This window comes from Dreissena polymorpha, chromosome 3 (assembly GCF_020536995.1).
Source record: "Dreissena polymorpha isolate Duluth1 chromosome 3, UMN_Dpol_1.0, whole genome shotgun sequence".
In the NCBI taxonomy this organism is placed as follows: Eukaryota; Metazoa; Mollusca; class Bivalvia; order Myida; family Dreissenidae; genus Dreissena; species Dreissena polymorpha.
In genome coordinates this window covers 61352575-61368966 of record NC_068357.1, presented here as the reverse complement: position 1 = coordinate 61368966, position 16392 = coordinate 61352575, and the positions used below count along the sequence as shown (strand labels likewise).

Sequence of the window (16392 nt, the reverse complement as noted above, 5' to 3'; positions counted from 1 at the left end):
CAACGTAAAATTGACAAATGCGGAGTATACCAAATGTATCGGTAATAAACTGAGTTATTTTATTGCATTATATTTATTTACAGTAAATTATATTAAATACTTTGCGTTTCCTTTTTAAGCGAATGCAATTACCGGTTCATATCAATTAATGCAGAGGTGATTCAAAAGGTCACATTTAAGGTGGCGTCATCAATCATGCCGACTGAAACAGTGCGTTGCCTTCGTCAATAAGCCACGTGGAAAAGTGTTGTTTATCTGTGGTAATGGACCATGGAATATCGAAGGTTTACAATCATGTATTGGTTTAAACTTATTTATTACGACATAAAAACATATTCACAAGTTACATGACATTGACATAGGATTGGGCTGAAAGGCGAACCTTATTGGAGCCCTCTCTCTCGAAATAATATATTTACGCATGACTTTGTCATGACGTCGTAGTGAGTTGGCAATACAAAATACAAAGTGCAACTTATATACAAGTCCAAAAACAAAATACAAAATGCAACGTATATAAAAGTACACTAACATTGATAAAAACAAACATAAGCAATTTTTCAGGGGAAAAGAAATGGAAACTGTGGGGAAAAAGGGAAACATAAACAGAACAATAGTATTGATTTCGAGGTAGAAATTTATGGAGGAGAATAATGGCAGAGAGAAGAAAATGGATGGCGGCTAGAATCTCTTTGTTGATTTAATGAAGCGCTGAGCATGGTTAAATATGATACAATTTTTATCGAAAAAAAGCGAAGGATCGCCAAACAGAAACACATATAGTGATGGAGAGCATATCTTCGATACACTATTTGTAAGCTGAATTCGTACTACACTGAACTAAGCGCAATGAAAGAAAAAGTGGTTGTAGTCTTCAATTTCGTCACAAGAAATGCAGTTAGTCGAGTCAATAATGTTTTGTTAAAATGATGGGCAGCAAGATAACTAGAAATGGTGCGAAGACGTGTATGTTAAATTTGAAGATTTCGCGGTCCATGATACAAATGTTTTGGACTTTCGGAAGGTTCAGTGATAGTATTTAACATATGTTTAAATGCGGCTATAGAGTGGGCATTCTGAATATGACTTGGCAAGGAATTGAAACTGGCGATGGTTGAGGGTAGAAATGTGTTCTTATAAAATGATGTTCGGAAGTTGACGTTTTGAATGTCGCTACTATTTCTTAAATAGTACGGGACAGACCGACCTACTGTAAGCGGGACAAGGATAGCAAGGTAATCAGGAACATGCAACATTTTTCATTTTGTAAAACATAATGAGTTTGTGTTTATTTCGCCTAGATTCTAAAGATTCCCAAACGATTTCTGATTGAAGTATTTCAATAGATACTAGTTTCGTTGTGGCAGTAGCAATTCTTGCTGCTTCGTGTTGAATTCTGTTGAGCTCATATTTTTCGGCCTGTTTGCAATCGTCGAATAAGATGTCACCGTATTCGATAATTGGGCGAATAAACGAGATGTAAATAGTTTCAAGAGATTGTCTATCTAGTTTAAATTTGAGTTTTCTCGTTACGTTTATTCGTTTCCAACACTTTTCTTTTACATAATAAATATAGATTGCCCAGTTTAAATGATCTGTAAGAATTACACCAAAGTGTTTGTGAGAAGAAACCTTTTTAACTGGAGTTTTATTCATAAGTAGTGTAGGGTGCGCATGGTCGTGTGTGCTTTTAGATACAAGCAAATATTCGGTTTCGTTCGGATTGAAATTTACTAGCCATTTAGACGCCCAGACGGATATTTTTGGAGATCATCGTTCAGAGTGTTATCGGCATGAGTTGGATTTTCAACAATGTTTGAAAGTGAGGTATCGTCAGCAAATAATCTAATTTGAACATATGTCATTAACAATGTCATTGATGTAGATAAGGAATAACAAGGTATCTAGTGTAAGTACGACACTCCACTGAGAACAGGAACCTGGTAGGACAACTCGTTGACTACGGTTGGAAAGATACGAATTAAACCAAATTAGCATAATGTTAGATATTCCAATTTCGTTTACTTTAAAAACTAGGCCGTCATGCCACACTCTATCAAAAGCTTTTGATATGTCGATGTCGCAAAATACTACTCTGACCTCTTTACCCGAATCAACAGCTTTGGCAAACATATTATTAAGATACGTTAATTGGTTTGTTGTGGAATCGCCAGGTAAGAAACCCGATTGGTACGGCGTTAGGATATTGTAGTCATGCAAGTAATTGAACGTATGCTTGAAAACTAATCTTTCAAAATCTTTTCCAAGTGTATTTAGTAATGCTATTGGACGGTAGTTATTTGCAAGTCTCGGGTCGCCGTATTTAAAAATTGGACAAACATTGACGTCTTTCCAGATTGACGAGAAGGATCTCGTGCGAAGTGAAGAGCGTACTCAGATGACCAGACAATTCTAAGGACAATTCACGGAGCTATCAATTATTTATCCCATCAGGACCAGAAGCTTTCCCTAGAGGCTATTCCTTTAGAACTAGTTCTTCTTCATATTAAGTTTACTGAGGCTTGATTGAGTTTTGGTTGTGATAATGACGCTCGATTGGTCATTGTCGGCTCGGGTATTACTTATATGTACCACGGGTACTCTTAAGTATACTTGCATGTACCCTGGATACGGTAAATATACTTAAACGTATCAGGTCGAAATTAGACTGTACCCGAGTTGTATTCCCGCCCAAAATCCGAAGTCGTAAAACGCGCAACCGATTACCGTAAAACGATATTGTTTAAACAAACTTCTCATTAAAAAAAAACTGCATCAACATGCTTTTTTGAGTATGAGTTTTGATTATATAGAGAACATTTAACAGAATTTTACATAAATGTGAACATGATTAATTTTTAAAAAAAAGAGCCGACAACGACCGATTTAGCGTTCAAATTACCGGGTACGTTTTAGTATATTTACCATACTTGGGTACATGTAAGTATACTTAAGAGTACCCGGGGTACATGTTAGTAGTGCCCGAGCCGACAATGACCAATCGAGCGTCATAATTACGAATTAGGACATCTCTGTTGGGTATACATTTACTGGATAATTTAATTATATTGTCAGTTATGTTTTTTATATAGATGTCAATATTTTCGTTTTGTAATGAGTCCCAATCAAAATTGGAAGTATCATGTCGCAATTTAGTAAAATAGCCCTTGTCAAAGAGCCAGACATGTCTTGAGTAAGTACGTTGTCTATTTTTATAAAGTTTTAATAGAGCATAAACAGGACAATTATATATTGTCGTTTGATACCAAGCGGTCCTTCCGCGATATGAAGCGTATTAAGACATACATTCGCTCTACCATGGGCGAGGATCGCCTTACAACGCATGCACTGAATCGCCATATGTTGCCAAAACTGTATATATATATGTTTAAAATATTTTCAACGAAACGAATATCGCGTATGCGCCCACCACTGGCCTTTTTTCGGTGGGGGATGTGACCCCTGATCCCCTAAAATATGCCAGCACATCCTTGGAGGTCTCGCTACGCTTCTGAACTCATTAAGAGTTCTTAGATAAATAGTTATTCATGCAATTAAGTATGTAAAGACAGTTGGTTGTAACAACTTACCAACATTTAGGAGTGAACAATAAACGAACGTTATTTATATAAAAATATACGATACGATAAATATATAAAAACATTAACAAAGGATCGTTTCTACTTAAAAAACAATGCAATAAATGTCCTCGTTTTATTTATTGCCAACTTATTTCCATATTTTTTTGTATTTAAGTACGAGTACAGTGTATATAGTATTACATTTAAGTTTATTTCAAGTTGGACCAATAAATCTGCTGTAAATTGCTCGACCTTTAGAGCTTCCTCTTATCGATTACCCCAGTTCGCAGTAGATTTTATTGATTTAAATCAACTTTACTTCCTTGTTGCTTCGAGTTTGATATTGTATAATGGACATTTACCATGTTTGTTCAACAGCGTGTATATATATTTTGGAATATATTGCAGATTATAAAATGTGTACATGGAAACAGTAAGTAATCTTGCTTGGAGCAGTCATTTCCATTATTATACAAGTAACAGTTTAATTATACAAAAATGTCATAATATTACGAAGCATTGTACATAGAAAGAAAGATTTGTAGACTTAAGTGACGCTCGATTGGTCATTGTCGGCTCGGGTACTACTTAAATGTACCCCGGTTACTCTCTAAATTTGTTGTTGTCGGCTCTTTTTGCAAATTAATTATTATCATATTTATGTCTGAATTCTGTTAAATGACCCATGTGTTATCGAAACTCATACTCAAAAAGCATGTCGAGGCATGTTTTGTTCAAATAGATTTTTGTATTCTGTAGCGTGTTTAACGACATCGGATTTTAGGCGGGAATTCAATACGGGTACAGTCTTATTTGGCCGGGTACGTGTAAGAAAATGTTCGTACCCGGGGTGCATTTAAGTATACTTAATAGTACCCGGGGTACATTTAAGTAGTACTCAAGCCGACAATGACCATTCGAGCTTAAGTGAATTGGATGTTCTACCTATTTGTTATTATAATGATGTTGTTCAACATTACACATACTTAGTTCTAAGATACTTAAGTTCTTATAATACTATTGCATACGCTTAAAATATATTTAAATTGCAAATGGTATTCACGTAATTTCTATACGAAGCATATCCGATACGGATTTCAGATATCTTTGATATTATGCTGCATGCAGGTTTCACTCTAAATACCATTTTCGAGTTCATCTGCATGGTGCTATTTTGTTATATTTTATATAATATATTATGTTTGACGAATATTAACAGCAAACTCGATTAAATAGGTTCGCATATCAACGTTTAACTGGTGGTACGAATATTCTCAATTGTAGCATGTAAGCCTACCAACAACCTAGATATAGTGTTCGTGGTCGATGGCTCTGGCAGCGTAACGGCGGACGGATTTCTAGCAACCAAACAATTCATGTCCAGATTTGTCGACCTATTCGAGATAGGACCATTGAAGACGCAGATTGGTGTCATGGTGTTTTCAGATAATTTCTATATCCCGATTGACTTGAACACATTCTCGAGTGCAAGTGATTTAAAAGACGCTATATTTAAGATTACGTAAGTTTCATTTTTTTGGAAAGCAAGTACTGTCTTATACATTTTTCAATTAATACAACCATAACGGAAATATATGCATTCCTTTTAAACATGTTTACATTTAACCGGAAATCTGTATGGTCATTCACTGTGAAAGTATTTGAAAATAATGTACCCTTATAAAGCCTTATTTATAATCTCAGTCCGTATGTATGTGAAACATCATCGAATAAGACGAGAATTTTCCTATGTGGAATCAAGTATAAATATACCTAACCAATTTTTTTATATTATAGAACCAACACTTTTGTTTGTGTTTTTTAATAATTATGAATGAAAGCAGCATGAGTTACAATCGATTTATCAAATTTAATATGGTAACGCGTTCGCGCAAATGCTCCATACACTAACGATTCTGTTCAATAGATCTAAATTTAAATATAGATTAATATAGAAATTTCCTGTTTAAATAAATATTTGTTTATATTGTAGAAATAGACTAATTGATTACCCAGAAATAATTATTTTGGCATTCATTATTGTTATGTTTATATGAATACACCATTTTGTTCTGTTCTGTTTTAGAAACATCACGCATGGGTAAATGCTTCACGAAATGTATGTTACATATATAAGTAAAGTAAACGTTTGCAAACATTAAATTAAATTAACTTATGATAACCCTTTTAGATATCCAGGCGGTTCGACGTCTACAACAAAGGCCCTCACTGCATTAGGCGATGTTATGCTAACGTCATCGCGCGGGAAACGGAGCAATGTTATTCCAATTGCAATCTTAATAACAGACGGTTAGAACAATCTTCTAAATATGACGTACATTTGTACATTGTTAAAGCCTGAAGGGAACTTGAATAGATCTGTAAAAGTGGTAATTTAAATAAAACAGTTACATATTACAAACCTAAACAATAATGTATACATTATATACAAAAAACTACAAAACAAAAAAATTACTAAGAATATATTTATCGAAATAATATATATATATATATATATATATATATATATATATATATATATATATATATATATATATATATACTATATTCTATAATATTAGAAAGCAATTGTAAAGCTTTTCACACACACACAATTGGAAAATACCTATACTTCAAACGGAACGTAAAATTACGCTATATAATTCTACATTATAAACGGTGCAGTGGTAGCAGTGGTCGAATACCGGCGAATGCAAACTGTTTTACAGATATGTATTTTTTCCGTTGATATAATAGATCTCTTAGTATTTAGATAATTTTCAAAAATATGGTTTATGAATCTTAATTCATTATATGGAATTTCAAAAAAATCGAAAATCTGGGAATGAGTCATTTTAGAGCACTGATAAAAATGTTGACGACATGTGCCGTCTCTAACGATTTCTATACAACGACATATCGGAATAATGATGCTTACGAAATACAGTAAATACTGTCTTAAGAGTCTATAATAACCAACGAACCAACCAAAACACCAACCAACCAACCCATTACCCACCAAACAACCAACATTCCAGCCAACAAAAAATCAACCAATCAATCAACCAAACCTACCATCCAACATTATGCGAACATTTTCCTTTTTTATATGAATTAAAGAAATGCAAAATGTAAATAGATGTGTACAAACAGATATATAATAACCATTAGTGATAGCGATTTATCAATTATATATATTGCAAACAGTACACGTGTTAGTAATATGTTATACGCTTACATTCGTAATACACTGGTGCAGTCTTTGTAAAATTCACATCAATCAAAGAATTTTTTATGTGTTTACAGGGGAATCTGATACTTCGCCAGTTAACGCTGCAACACGTTTAAAAGGTAAGGATTGATTAATGTAGATTGATTTCTTTAGACATATTTTTATGGTTATTCAATCACATTATTATCTTCTCTTTAATCAGTAAATATATCAACAAATTCGCTAAATCAATTACAAGGATGCCTCATATATTCCCTTACAATTAAAATTAGGCATGATCTATCACCATGTTTACAAGCCATTCAAATTAAAACACCACTTAAATTAATAAAAAGGAAAATTGGTATTGTCATTAGATTACACAAATCATAAAAAGCAAAGGACACTAAAATGGTTTAAAGAAAATTTTTACATATTGCGTTTACTTCAAGAAACACATGTGTTTGAAATAACTAAGAACATATGATAGTCTGAATTTAGTGGAATAAGTTTTTACAATGGGAAAAATCAAAAGAAAAGATTTAAGACATTTCATTAAAAAAGATGGTATATTTTATTCGTATATTTTATCTTATGCGGAATCCAGAATAACTGGATTTGTTAAATGCAGATGTATTTGTGAAAACGTTAGGACAATGCTGTTCATTGTCACCAAAATGTGTTTTATATCACAATTTCAAATTTAAATGAGAAAAGTGACGATTGTAAAGAAATACAAATGGAAGCACGCGAAATAAAAACAAAAACAAATAATGGACGATACAACCTATATATCAGATGGAACGCTGAGGACTTAGGACGGATAAATAATAATAAAGACGTCAATGAACTATCTGGACTCAAACTAAATGTACAAATCCATTGTAATACAATTTGAATCACTTAAAAAGACACAAATAAATGTTCACCGATAAAACACTTTTTCGACCTCTTAAAGGGTCCTTTTCACAGATTTTGGCATGTTTTGAAGCTTGTCATTAAATGATTTATATTGATAAATGTAAACATTGGATCTAAAAAGCTCCAGTAAAAATCAAGAATAAAATTTAAAAAGGTAAAAAAGTAGCCCGCAGCAGGGCTCGAACCAGTGATCCCCAGAGCCCTGGAGTAAAAACCAATTAGACCGCTCGGCCATCCTGTCAAGCATGTATAAGAGACGTATTTTATACTATATATAAGCAATCTTCGTAGTTTAACAAAATTAAACGACAACAACAGAACTCTCCAAATTATTCAATCGTTTCGCGTTGCAACGGTTTATAATTTTCAGGTTTTTAAATCGTCAACAGATGCATATAATGGCAATATTAGACCATGGTAATGTTCAGTATTACTGTTTCCTCACAAATATCCTAACTAAAACGAAATTTTGCGAATCTGAAACAACTTTTTTCACTTTTGTCAATTTACCAAAACGTGAAAAGATCCCTTTAATAACCAAAAACACTCTGATTTAACTTAAAACATAATGAAAATCTCAATGTAGTAATCAACAACTAGCCAAATAACAAGCTTTTAGGAAGGTTAAAAAGGTGCATACAAATACAAGAAAGCACACAGCCTTTCCTTACTTGCATCAACTGTACACACTTTTGACGGAAGATCACCCTTACATCACAGGTGGTTAGCGTGTGGCTATGATATTAATTAGTGAAAACATCATTTTGAATGATAATTAATCATATTATAACGAAAAATTAACTTTTCTGAAAGCGATTTTCATGAACCCGGTCTTATTCAACGCAAAAATAAATTTTCTTTCGGGAAATGTATATATCTTGTTATATTTCTACACATGCTGGGTCAAATTTTAAGAAATAACACGATACACAATTCGCTTGACCCAGTTGAAAATGATCAGGCAGTATTCATGAATGAAATCTCCAGTTGTAAAGACACACCTTCGCATTGGACCAATGAAATCACTCGTGTGTTTAAAATGTCAGTTAGTTGAAATGTATGTAAACAAAGGTTTCAAACGGCGCTGGACAGTTAGTTTTGATGCATAATGTAACGACAAGCACGGTAATAATGTTTTTCATACGTTTTATTGAATTATGGTATCGAGGTACATGAACTTTGCAGGGAAAATGCCCTTTACTCCGTGAAGCTTTCAGTCTTAAATACTGCCTGATTAGTGTCAACTGGGTCATGCGAGTTGTGTATCGTGTTATTTCTTAAAAGTTGACTCAGAATTTGTACAAATATTGCAAGACATATACATTTCCAGAAAGGCAACTCATTTCTGCGTTGAATAAGACCGAGATCGTAAACATCGCTGCACAATTGATGAAGATATGGCTGTTCAAAGCGATGCACCCCGTTTTTTCGGGTGATTTTGAGTTGCATACCTTGTTATATTTATATTTGATAGTGATTTTTTTTTCTGAAAAGTTAATTTTTCGTTATAATATGATTATTTATCATTCAAAATGATGTTTTCACTAATTAATATCATTGCAACACGCTAACCACCTGTTCCTTACATAAACAGACATTGGATTTTCGGATTTTTTTAACATTGTTTATTATTATGCTACATACAATTTTTTGGCATGCGGTGACATGGGAGCGGGGCTTTTGTTCGTCTCATTATGTCAAATTCTTTTGTTCAATAGGACTGCACAATTCAGAAAGATTTTGATGGCTCTCAATATTTGTTGCAGTCTAACAAATGAAATTCAATACATCAAAACAACACTAAATTTCAGGAAAATTGATTATTAAACATTACATATATCAAAAGCCACATTCAGAAAGAATTCACAATAAGATTTTATACAAAATTGTATGTTTTAAGAGCAAACAAACAAGACATGTAGATAAAATGATGGTATCGTGTAAACAACCACAGGAACGCAAAAAGCATTAAGAAATCTATCAAATAAAATCTTAGACAAAGTGCAAAAATACATTATTTACTTTGCAATCTTTTTAGTCAGAGTATGGTAAAATAATCGTTATTCAGAAAACGGAGTGGTGATATACGTTGCCATGGTGAACATGCACGATCCGACAGGCGATATGCAACAGGTGGTTTCCAAGCCGGAGTATTTAATGTATGTGCAGAACTATAACAGCCTGGCAAACTTGGTTGGACCTCTGTCAGTTTCAACGTGTGATGGTATGTGTCTTGTTCTGTAAAAGCTGTGCATACTGCATGTGCGTAAAGTGTCGTCCTTGATTAGCCTTTGCAGTCCGAACAGGCTAATCAGGAACAACACTTTCCGCTTACATGGTATTTTTCGTTTAAAGGAAGTCCCTTTTTACCAAAAATCTAGTTAAAGCGGAAAGTGTCGTCCCTGATAAGCGTGTGCGTACTGCACAGGCTAATCTATGACGACACTTGACGCACATGCATTATGCCCAGATTTAACAGAACAAGACAGGAATGTTTTTCTTTGATAGCTGCACTTGAGCACGTCAATATGTATTTCATCACTTTGCATATGAAATATTTGTAAGGTTAAAGAACCCTGATAAAACAAACAAATCATTTTTTTCGCCATGAAAACGAAATGTTTTAAGTCAACAAAAGTGGGAATTAATGATCGAATACGCGCTCTTGCTAAAAATAATGTACATTTGCTATTTTACTATTAAAGTTGAGTTTTTTACTGATAAATCATTGGCAATTTATTAATTAACTTTGATAACACTTTTTTGATTAACGCACATACACAATGACCCTCGATGACTTAACTATATGTTTAGTAACATCATTATAGACAATAACGGTTATTTACGATGCTTGCTCACTGTTCTGTGTTAACAAACCAACATCAGTATTATCAAATGCTATTTGCTGTTTAATAAATCGCAACATATGATGTATTATTAGTCTGAGTTATCCTTAAACAGTGGTTTCGTCATTAAACACAAATAAAATAGTATGGGATTTTAACGCAACAATATTTTTCATTCGAACTGACATTAATGCAAACCTAAATGGTATTTGTTTAATTTTGTAATTTTTATGATGCATATATTTAAATGTTATGTTGCATTACGTACCTTGTTATATATAATATCAAAACAGTGGCCCAGGGGTGTCTAACGACAACGTGCCAGAATGGGGGTACTTGTCACCAAGGCCAGACGACCTACAGATGCGAGTGTCCTTCCCTTTTCACCGGCTGGTACTGTGACATATGTAGGTGTGGGAATATGGGCTCGTGCAGTATCGATGGTGACAGATGGAAATGCTCATGCTATCCCGGATACACTGATGAAACCTGTTCTACGAGTACGAAACCAAAATGCATTAGTGACATGATTTTCTAAACATATATTTATATATTTAATCACAATAATTGAATTACTGGTGATATTACTAATGGACTTTAGTTAAACTGCAAATACAAGACTCACTTCTATATGTATTTTCATTGATAACAATTAATAGATGAGTATCAGTCTTCAACTTAAATCAGATATGTACGTCATGACACAAATACGTCAACGACAGTACATTGCTTTATATCTTACTGCAGACATCGACGAATGTGCGAGTTCTCCGTGCATACATGGCACGTGCTTTGACAGGTTGAACGGGTATACGTGTCGCTGCCAACCCGGCTATACTGGTAATCATTGTGAAACAGGTAACCACAAAGAGTGCGTGTCCTTCAATATGGTTTGCACGCACCACACCCGTTAAATATTCTTGCATACGAAATAATATTAATAAGACAGTTGGTTTCTATATTGATTGAGACCAAAGAAATAATTTAAGCACTATAATCAATAAATACTGAAACACTAACTAAGGATTATTTAAATTGTACGATAATTATATGTGCATAGTGAATATACTGTACTATGAAAAATTATGTTCAATGAAAATCGTTTTATTTTATAGATATTGACGAGTGTAATCCCAAACCATGCGTTCACGGCACGTGCCACGACCATGTGAATGCCTACTCCTGCAAATGCAATGCAGGGTATATCGGGATTCGATGTGAAATAGGTTAGTTTATGCATGAAAATTGCATCATTTTATACTCGATTATTGATGTCGTATTTTTAACTCGGGTATGGAAGAGAGGCGTCAAACAAACGATTTTTGGTCAATATATTTAGTTAGCATTAACCAATCTTGATAACAATACGTGCATGAAGATCGAACTTAGGACGTGGAGAGTGTAACGTTATGGTCAAAGTCACATTTGAAAAAAGAAAACACATTTCGCTAAATAACTGTAGTTTTTATGATAAAGTCGCTCTGAAATTGTAAGTATATATAGTCTTTATCAAAACTTGGTTTTGGATTGATTAAGGGGCCAGTCGGATTACGGTCAAGATGACTGTTGCTAAAAATGAAAACAAAACAGCAACAGGATATTTCCGATTTATACCTTAAGTTTGCATCCGTAAATAGACCTGAAACTTAATATATATATGATGACATAGCTTGGGACTGCAAGGCTAGAGCAGTGGTTGGAACACAAGCTTCTCACACGCTTCTGCTCTAGGCGATTCGGGTTCAATTCCCGTTCCCGAAAGAATGTTAGTTTGGTTTTTGTCTCAACTTTCGTTAGTCTGGAAATTGTATTACCTTAGGCTGCTTTAACAATTCTGGCTGCACAGATAATGCAGCCTCAGGCGCAAAATGACCTCAAATGACCAAACAATTTTGCATTAGAAAACGAGGTTTTATAACCAAAATTCCTTCAATATTGAGATCGCCGGGGGAATCGGACATATTCAGGAACCACATTTGTATAGGTCTTTAGAACATTTTACTTAACATATAGTGTTTATCTTCAACGAAACGTATGCCTTCTTCTAGATCAAAAATGCATCTACAACCGGTTATGAGCGTCCTATAGTGGATACATTGAAAGAAAAACGCGATCAATTTTGACTTGAACTGGCAGTTATTCATAATTTGGTTAACAAATATGTGCAATCGACAAAAGTAGATATAAATTAGATCTAGTTGGACTTTTGTAAATTCCTAAAAGCCATGCAAGAGTTACATTGAAACATTGAAAATCATATTCAATTTATAAAACCGCCACTTTCCTTGGCAGTTATAGACTTAAAGAAGCAACGAAAACAATAGAATCTAGTGGTATCATTGCTTGGGCATCATATTTATGTATGATGAATGCCAAAGGAATGAAAAACATTTATGGATCTATATTTCGTAACACAGCTTTTCTCCTCAGTTAACCAATTATCAAGGTCTTAGTAAGATCCGTTGTAAGTATGTGCTTTTTTTCTTTTGTTTGTTTTCTAAATGTTCTTTCTCGCATTTATTTGCATAGTAACAGGAGTTTATAAGTGCCCGTGTTTCAGAGATCAACGAGTGCGAGAGTTCTCCGTGCCAGAACGGCGGGACCTGCATTGACAAAGTTAATATGTTTGAATGCGTGTGTTCCGATGAATACTATAAACCGCATTGTGAAACAAGTAATTAACAACTTTTCTTTTGTATCTTGTTTACTATATTGACTGCAAAGTGCAAATTATGCATAGGGTGCATACATTTAAATTTATAAAGTTTAATATACTTCTTACACTGAAGTGTACGTTTTAACCTGTTATACATCATAGGCATCAGTTATAACTTTACAGTGCACCATTTCCGTAAACAGGGTTGGGCATAAGCTAAACACATCCCCAGGTGCAAACAGATTATTAATAACGTCGACAAATAACAAGCTTCATATGTTATAAACTTTTTTAACGTTTGCCTCAAATATCATGTTTAAGGCAATCCTTCCTACTAACCCGACGTCCATAGATCCGTTTGAAGATTACGAATGCGCTCTGTTTTTCAAAGAGTGTTTACATAGCGTCTCGGGTTACGCTGAAAGACATTGGACAAAACAATCGGTTCTCGAATGTAATCGAAAATATTCGAGTTTATTTAGCGCCAATCAGGATTCAAGATTCCAAGATGGCCGAAAATGGACTAAAGAAATACGATATTAACGCCCATTAACACTAGAGGATACGATTTTGATATAAAAAAACAGATAGTCTAATTAATTTACGTAGAGAAAGTTTGTCTTGGGAGAAACATTGTAGCATTTCTTTTGAGTTCGGTCTATTCGCATGAAAAAAAATCACGATTATCGTTGTTAAGACGGAAAATGGCAAACGTGGTTTTATGTAAAGCTTATCTGACCGATTTATTTAAAATCAATTATATACTACTTATTACATACAAACTGTAAATAACACGCGTTCCCCCTCCCAAGCTCGCTTTCCGTAATATGATAGGCCTTCAAAATGAACTTGTCCCCGAGTCTAAGAAATCTAATCGGTCTATCACTTTAAGATGTCCTGATCAAAATTGTCATTTATGTTGTCCATTGTAGCCCTGTTCAATGCATACACATAGATGAGGTATTTCGGGTGTATTCAGTAATTACCGGAGAAAAGACGATTGGGAAATTGATATCTGATTCGTCAGCTCACCGTATTAAGTGTTAATTTTTGGAAGTCATAATCATTGGTTATCCTCTTTCATTAATTTCAATAAACAATACAATATAAGCTTTGTTCAACTTAAATGGGAACTATGTTGCTACCATATTCATAAAACGTGTTTCGGTAAAATAAAAATAACTTATTCACATTTGTTCAAAATCTTGCTTACCTGGTCAAGTAATGATATTCAAAACTATTATGAAAATACTCTTCAAACTCTATAACGTTTTTGAATAATAAGAAATAAGACTAAAACAAATTGGCACTAATAAACGACCATTAATAACTCGAATCACACCAGGGTTTTAAGAGTAGTTTCGCTGAGAAAACAACAAATTCAAATGCCCGTAGCGTATCATGCCTAACATTTTCACACAGTAGCCCTAATCAAAAATGTATTTATTATTACCGTTTTGATAATTTTCTTACTTTGCTCAGTTTTAAGCCCACAATTTTATATGTATGATGTGAATTGTCTTTGTGTAAATTAGGATTTACTTCTAACATTGTCAGTTCATCTTCAATTGCAATTCAACAGATAGAGCGGCTACAATTGTGTACATAACCATTGTAATATCGACATAATAAAAAAAATCACTGAATTCTTAACAAAATTAAATGACGCAATGTAAGTTATCAACAACCAAAACATGATGTATATTTATATTTTGGAATCAGAAATGTCCTCATGCATGAATAAATCATATACACGAAGTAGTCGTTCATATTAATAACTATTTTTATGAACTAGTCTACCCCATGGTATGGTATAAATTTTAGATATCTGTCAGCCCATTATGACGGACGTGATATTCCTCCTTGACTCTTCTGTCAGCCAGTCACCTGACCAGTTTACCAGACAGCTGAATTTCGTCACCCAGTTCATAGATCACGTGATAGTGGGAGCGGAGAACTTTCAGTTCGCAGTCGTCACGTTTTCCTTCGAGGCAAAAGTCGAGATTGAATTGGCTGAGTTTAATAACAACGTCAGCTTGAAGGAGGCCGTGAGAAATATACCATTCCGGTACTCCCTGAAACTTTATATATGCATTTGATTGTTTTCTCGGATTCCATTTTCAAAACATTTTAACGCTATGCTTATTATGTTTGATATGTAAACGGCAGTATTATTTTTATCGGTTTCAAGCAATCTGCAAATGTTTGAATACTATTGTTGTTGTTTTTTGTATATCAAACTACATTTTTTTGATTGTTACAATAAATATATAGCATAAATGTAATAAAGAAAGTATGCACAAATAATGCATTCTCGGTATTTAAATTAACAAATCTGCATTTATAGCCTGTTTATTGACCTTCACCATATATGTCCAAATGTACATGCTTGAATAAGCCTAAATTAATACAAATATGTGTGATAATTTCATGGTTTGCATAGTTTCAAGTGTTTTATGCCACATACTGTTCGGCAATGAGTTGCTCAGATGTCGCAATACAAGTTCTCTCCTGCTGTTATACACACACAGACACACACACACACACACGCATGCACGCACACACGCACGCACGCACGCACGAACGCACACACGCACGCACGCACGCACACACACACACACACACACACACACACACACACATACCGGTATTGCCAACATGGTGAGGTACACGTTTTGTACAAACATACCGAGGTCTATGCTTTCGAGTAGATCTATACGGATATGCAATACAAATCTTTAAATAGGATGGGTCATGGATCATAAACGACACCTTGTTTGTCAGAAAAAGACTTATTTAAGAAACCAGTATGGCACAATCGTACCGTGGTATATACCTCAGTATGGACACACACGACACACTCATAGTATGGCACAATCGTCCCGTGGTATTTACCTCAGTATGGACACACACGACACACTCATAGTATGGCACAATCGTCCCGTGGTATTTACCTCAGTATGGACACACACGACACACTCATAGTATGTCACAATCGTCCTGTGGTATTTACCTCAGTATGGACACACACCTCACACACTAATAGTATGTCACAATCGTCCCGTGGTATTTACCTCGGTATGGACACACACACAGCACACTCATAGTATGTCACGATCGTCCCGTGGTATTTACCTCAGTATGGACACACCAACAACAGCTGTTTCTTCAAAGTGT

General features: G+C 34.3%; 1 protein-coding gene across 1 annotated transcript; it reads left to right on the top strand.

Moving 5' to 3' along the window:
• Positions 1-3899: 3899 nt before the first annotated feature.
• LOC127873805 (transmembrane cell adhesion receptor mua-3-like) lies at positions 3900-15401 on the top strand. The gene is made up of 10 exons (XM_052417796.1): positions 3900-4014; positions 4866-5103; positions 5773-5891; positions 6888-6932; positions 9782-9937; positions 10853-11059; positions 11307-11417; positions 11675-11785; positions 13120-13233; positions 15040-15401. Exons 1-10 carry the CDS (start codon positions 3945-3947, stop codon positions 15312-15314), a joined length of 1446 nt encoding a protein of 481 aa, XP_052273756.1. The 5' UTR covers positions 3900-3944; the 3' UTR covers positions 15315-15401.
• The last annotated feature ends 991 nt before the right edge of the window (positions 15402-16392 follow it).

Coding starts and splice junctions, on each gene's coding strand:
- LOC127873805 (XM_052417796.1), top strand. CDS start 3,945: ATGTTTGTTCAACAGCGTGTATATATATTTTGGAATATATTGCAGATT. Junction 6,933..9,781: donor CGCTGCAACACGTTTAAAAG/GTAAGGATTGAT, acceptor ATCGTTATTCAG/AAAACGGAGTGGTGATATAC. Junction 11,418..11,674: donor TGGTAATCATTGTGAAACAG/GTAACCACAAAG, acceptor TTTATTTTATAG/ATATTGACGAGTGTAATCCC.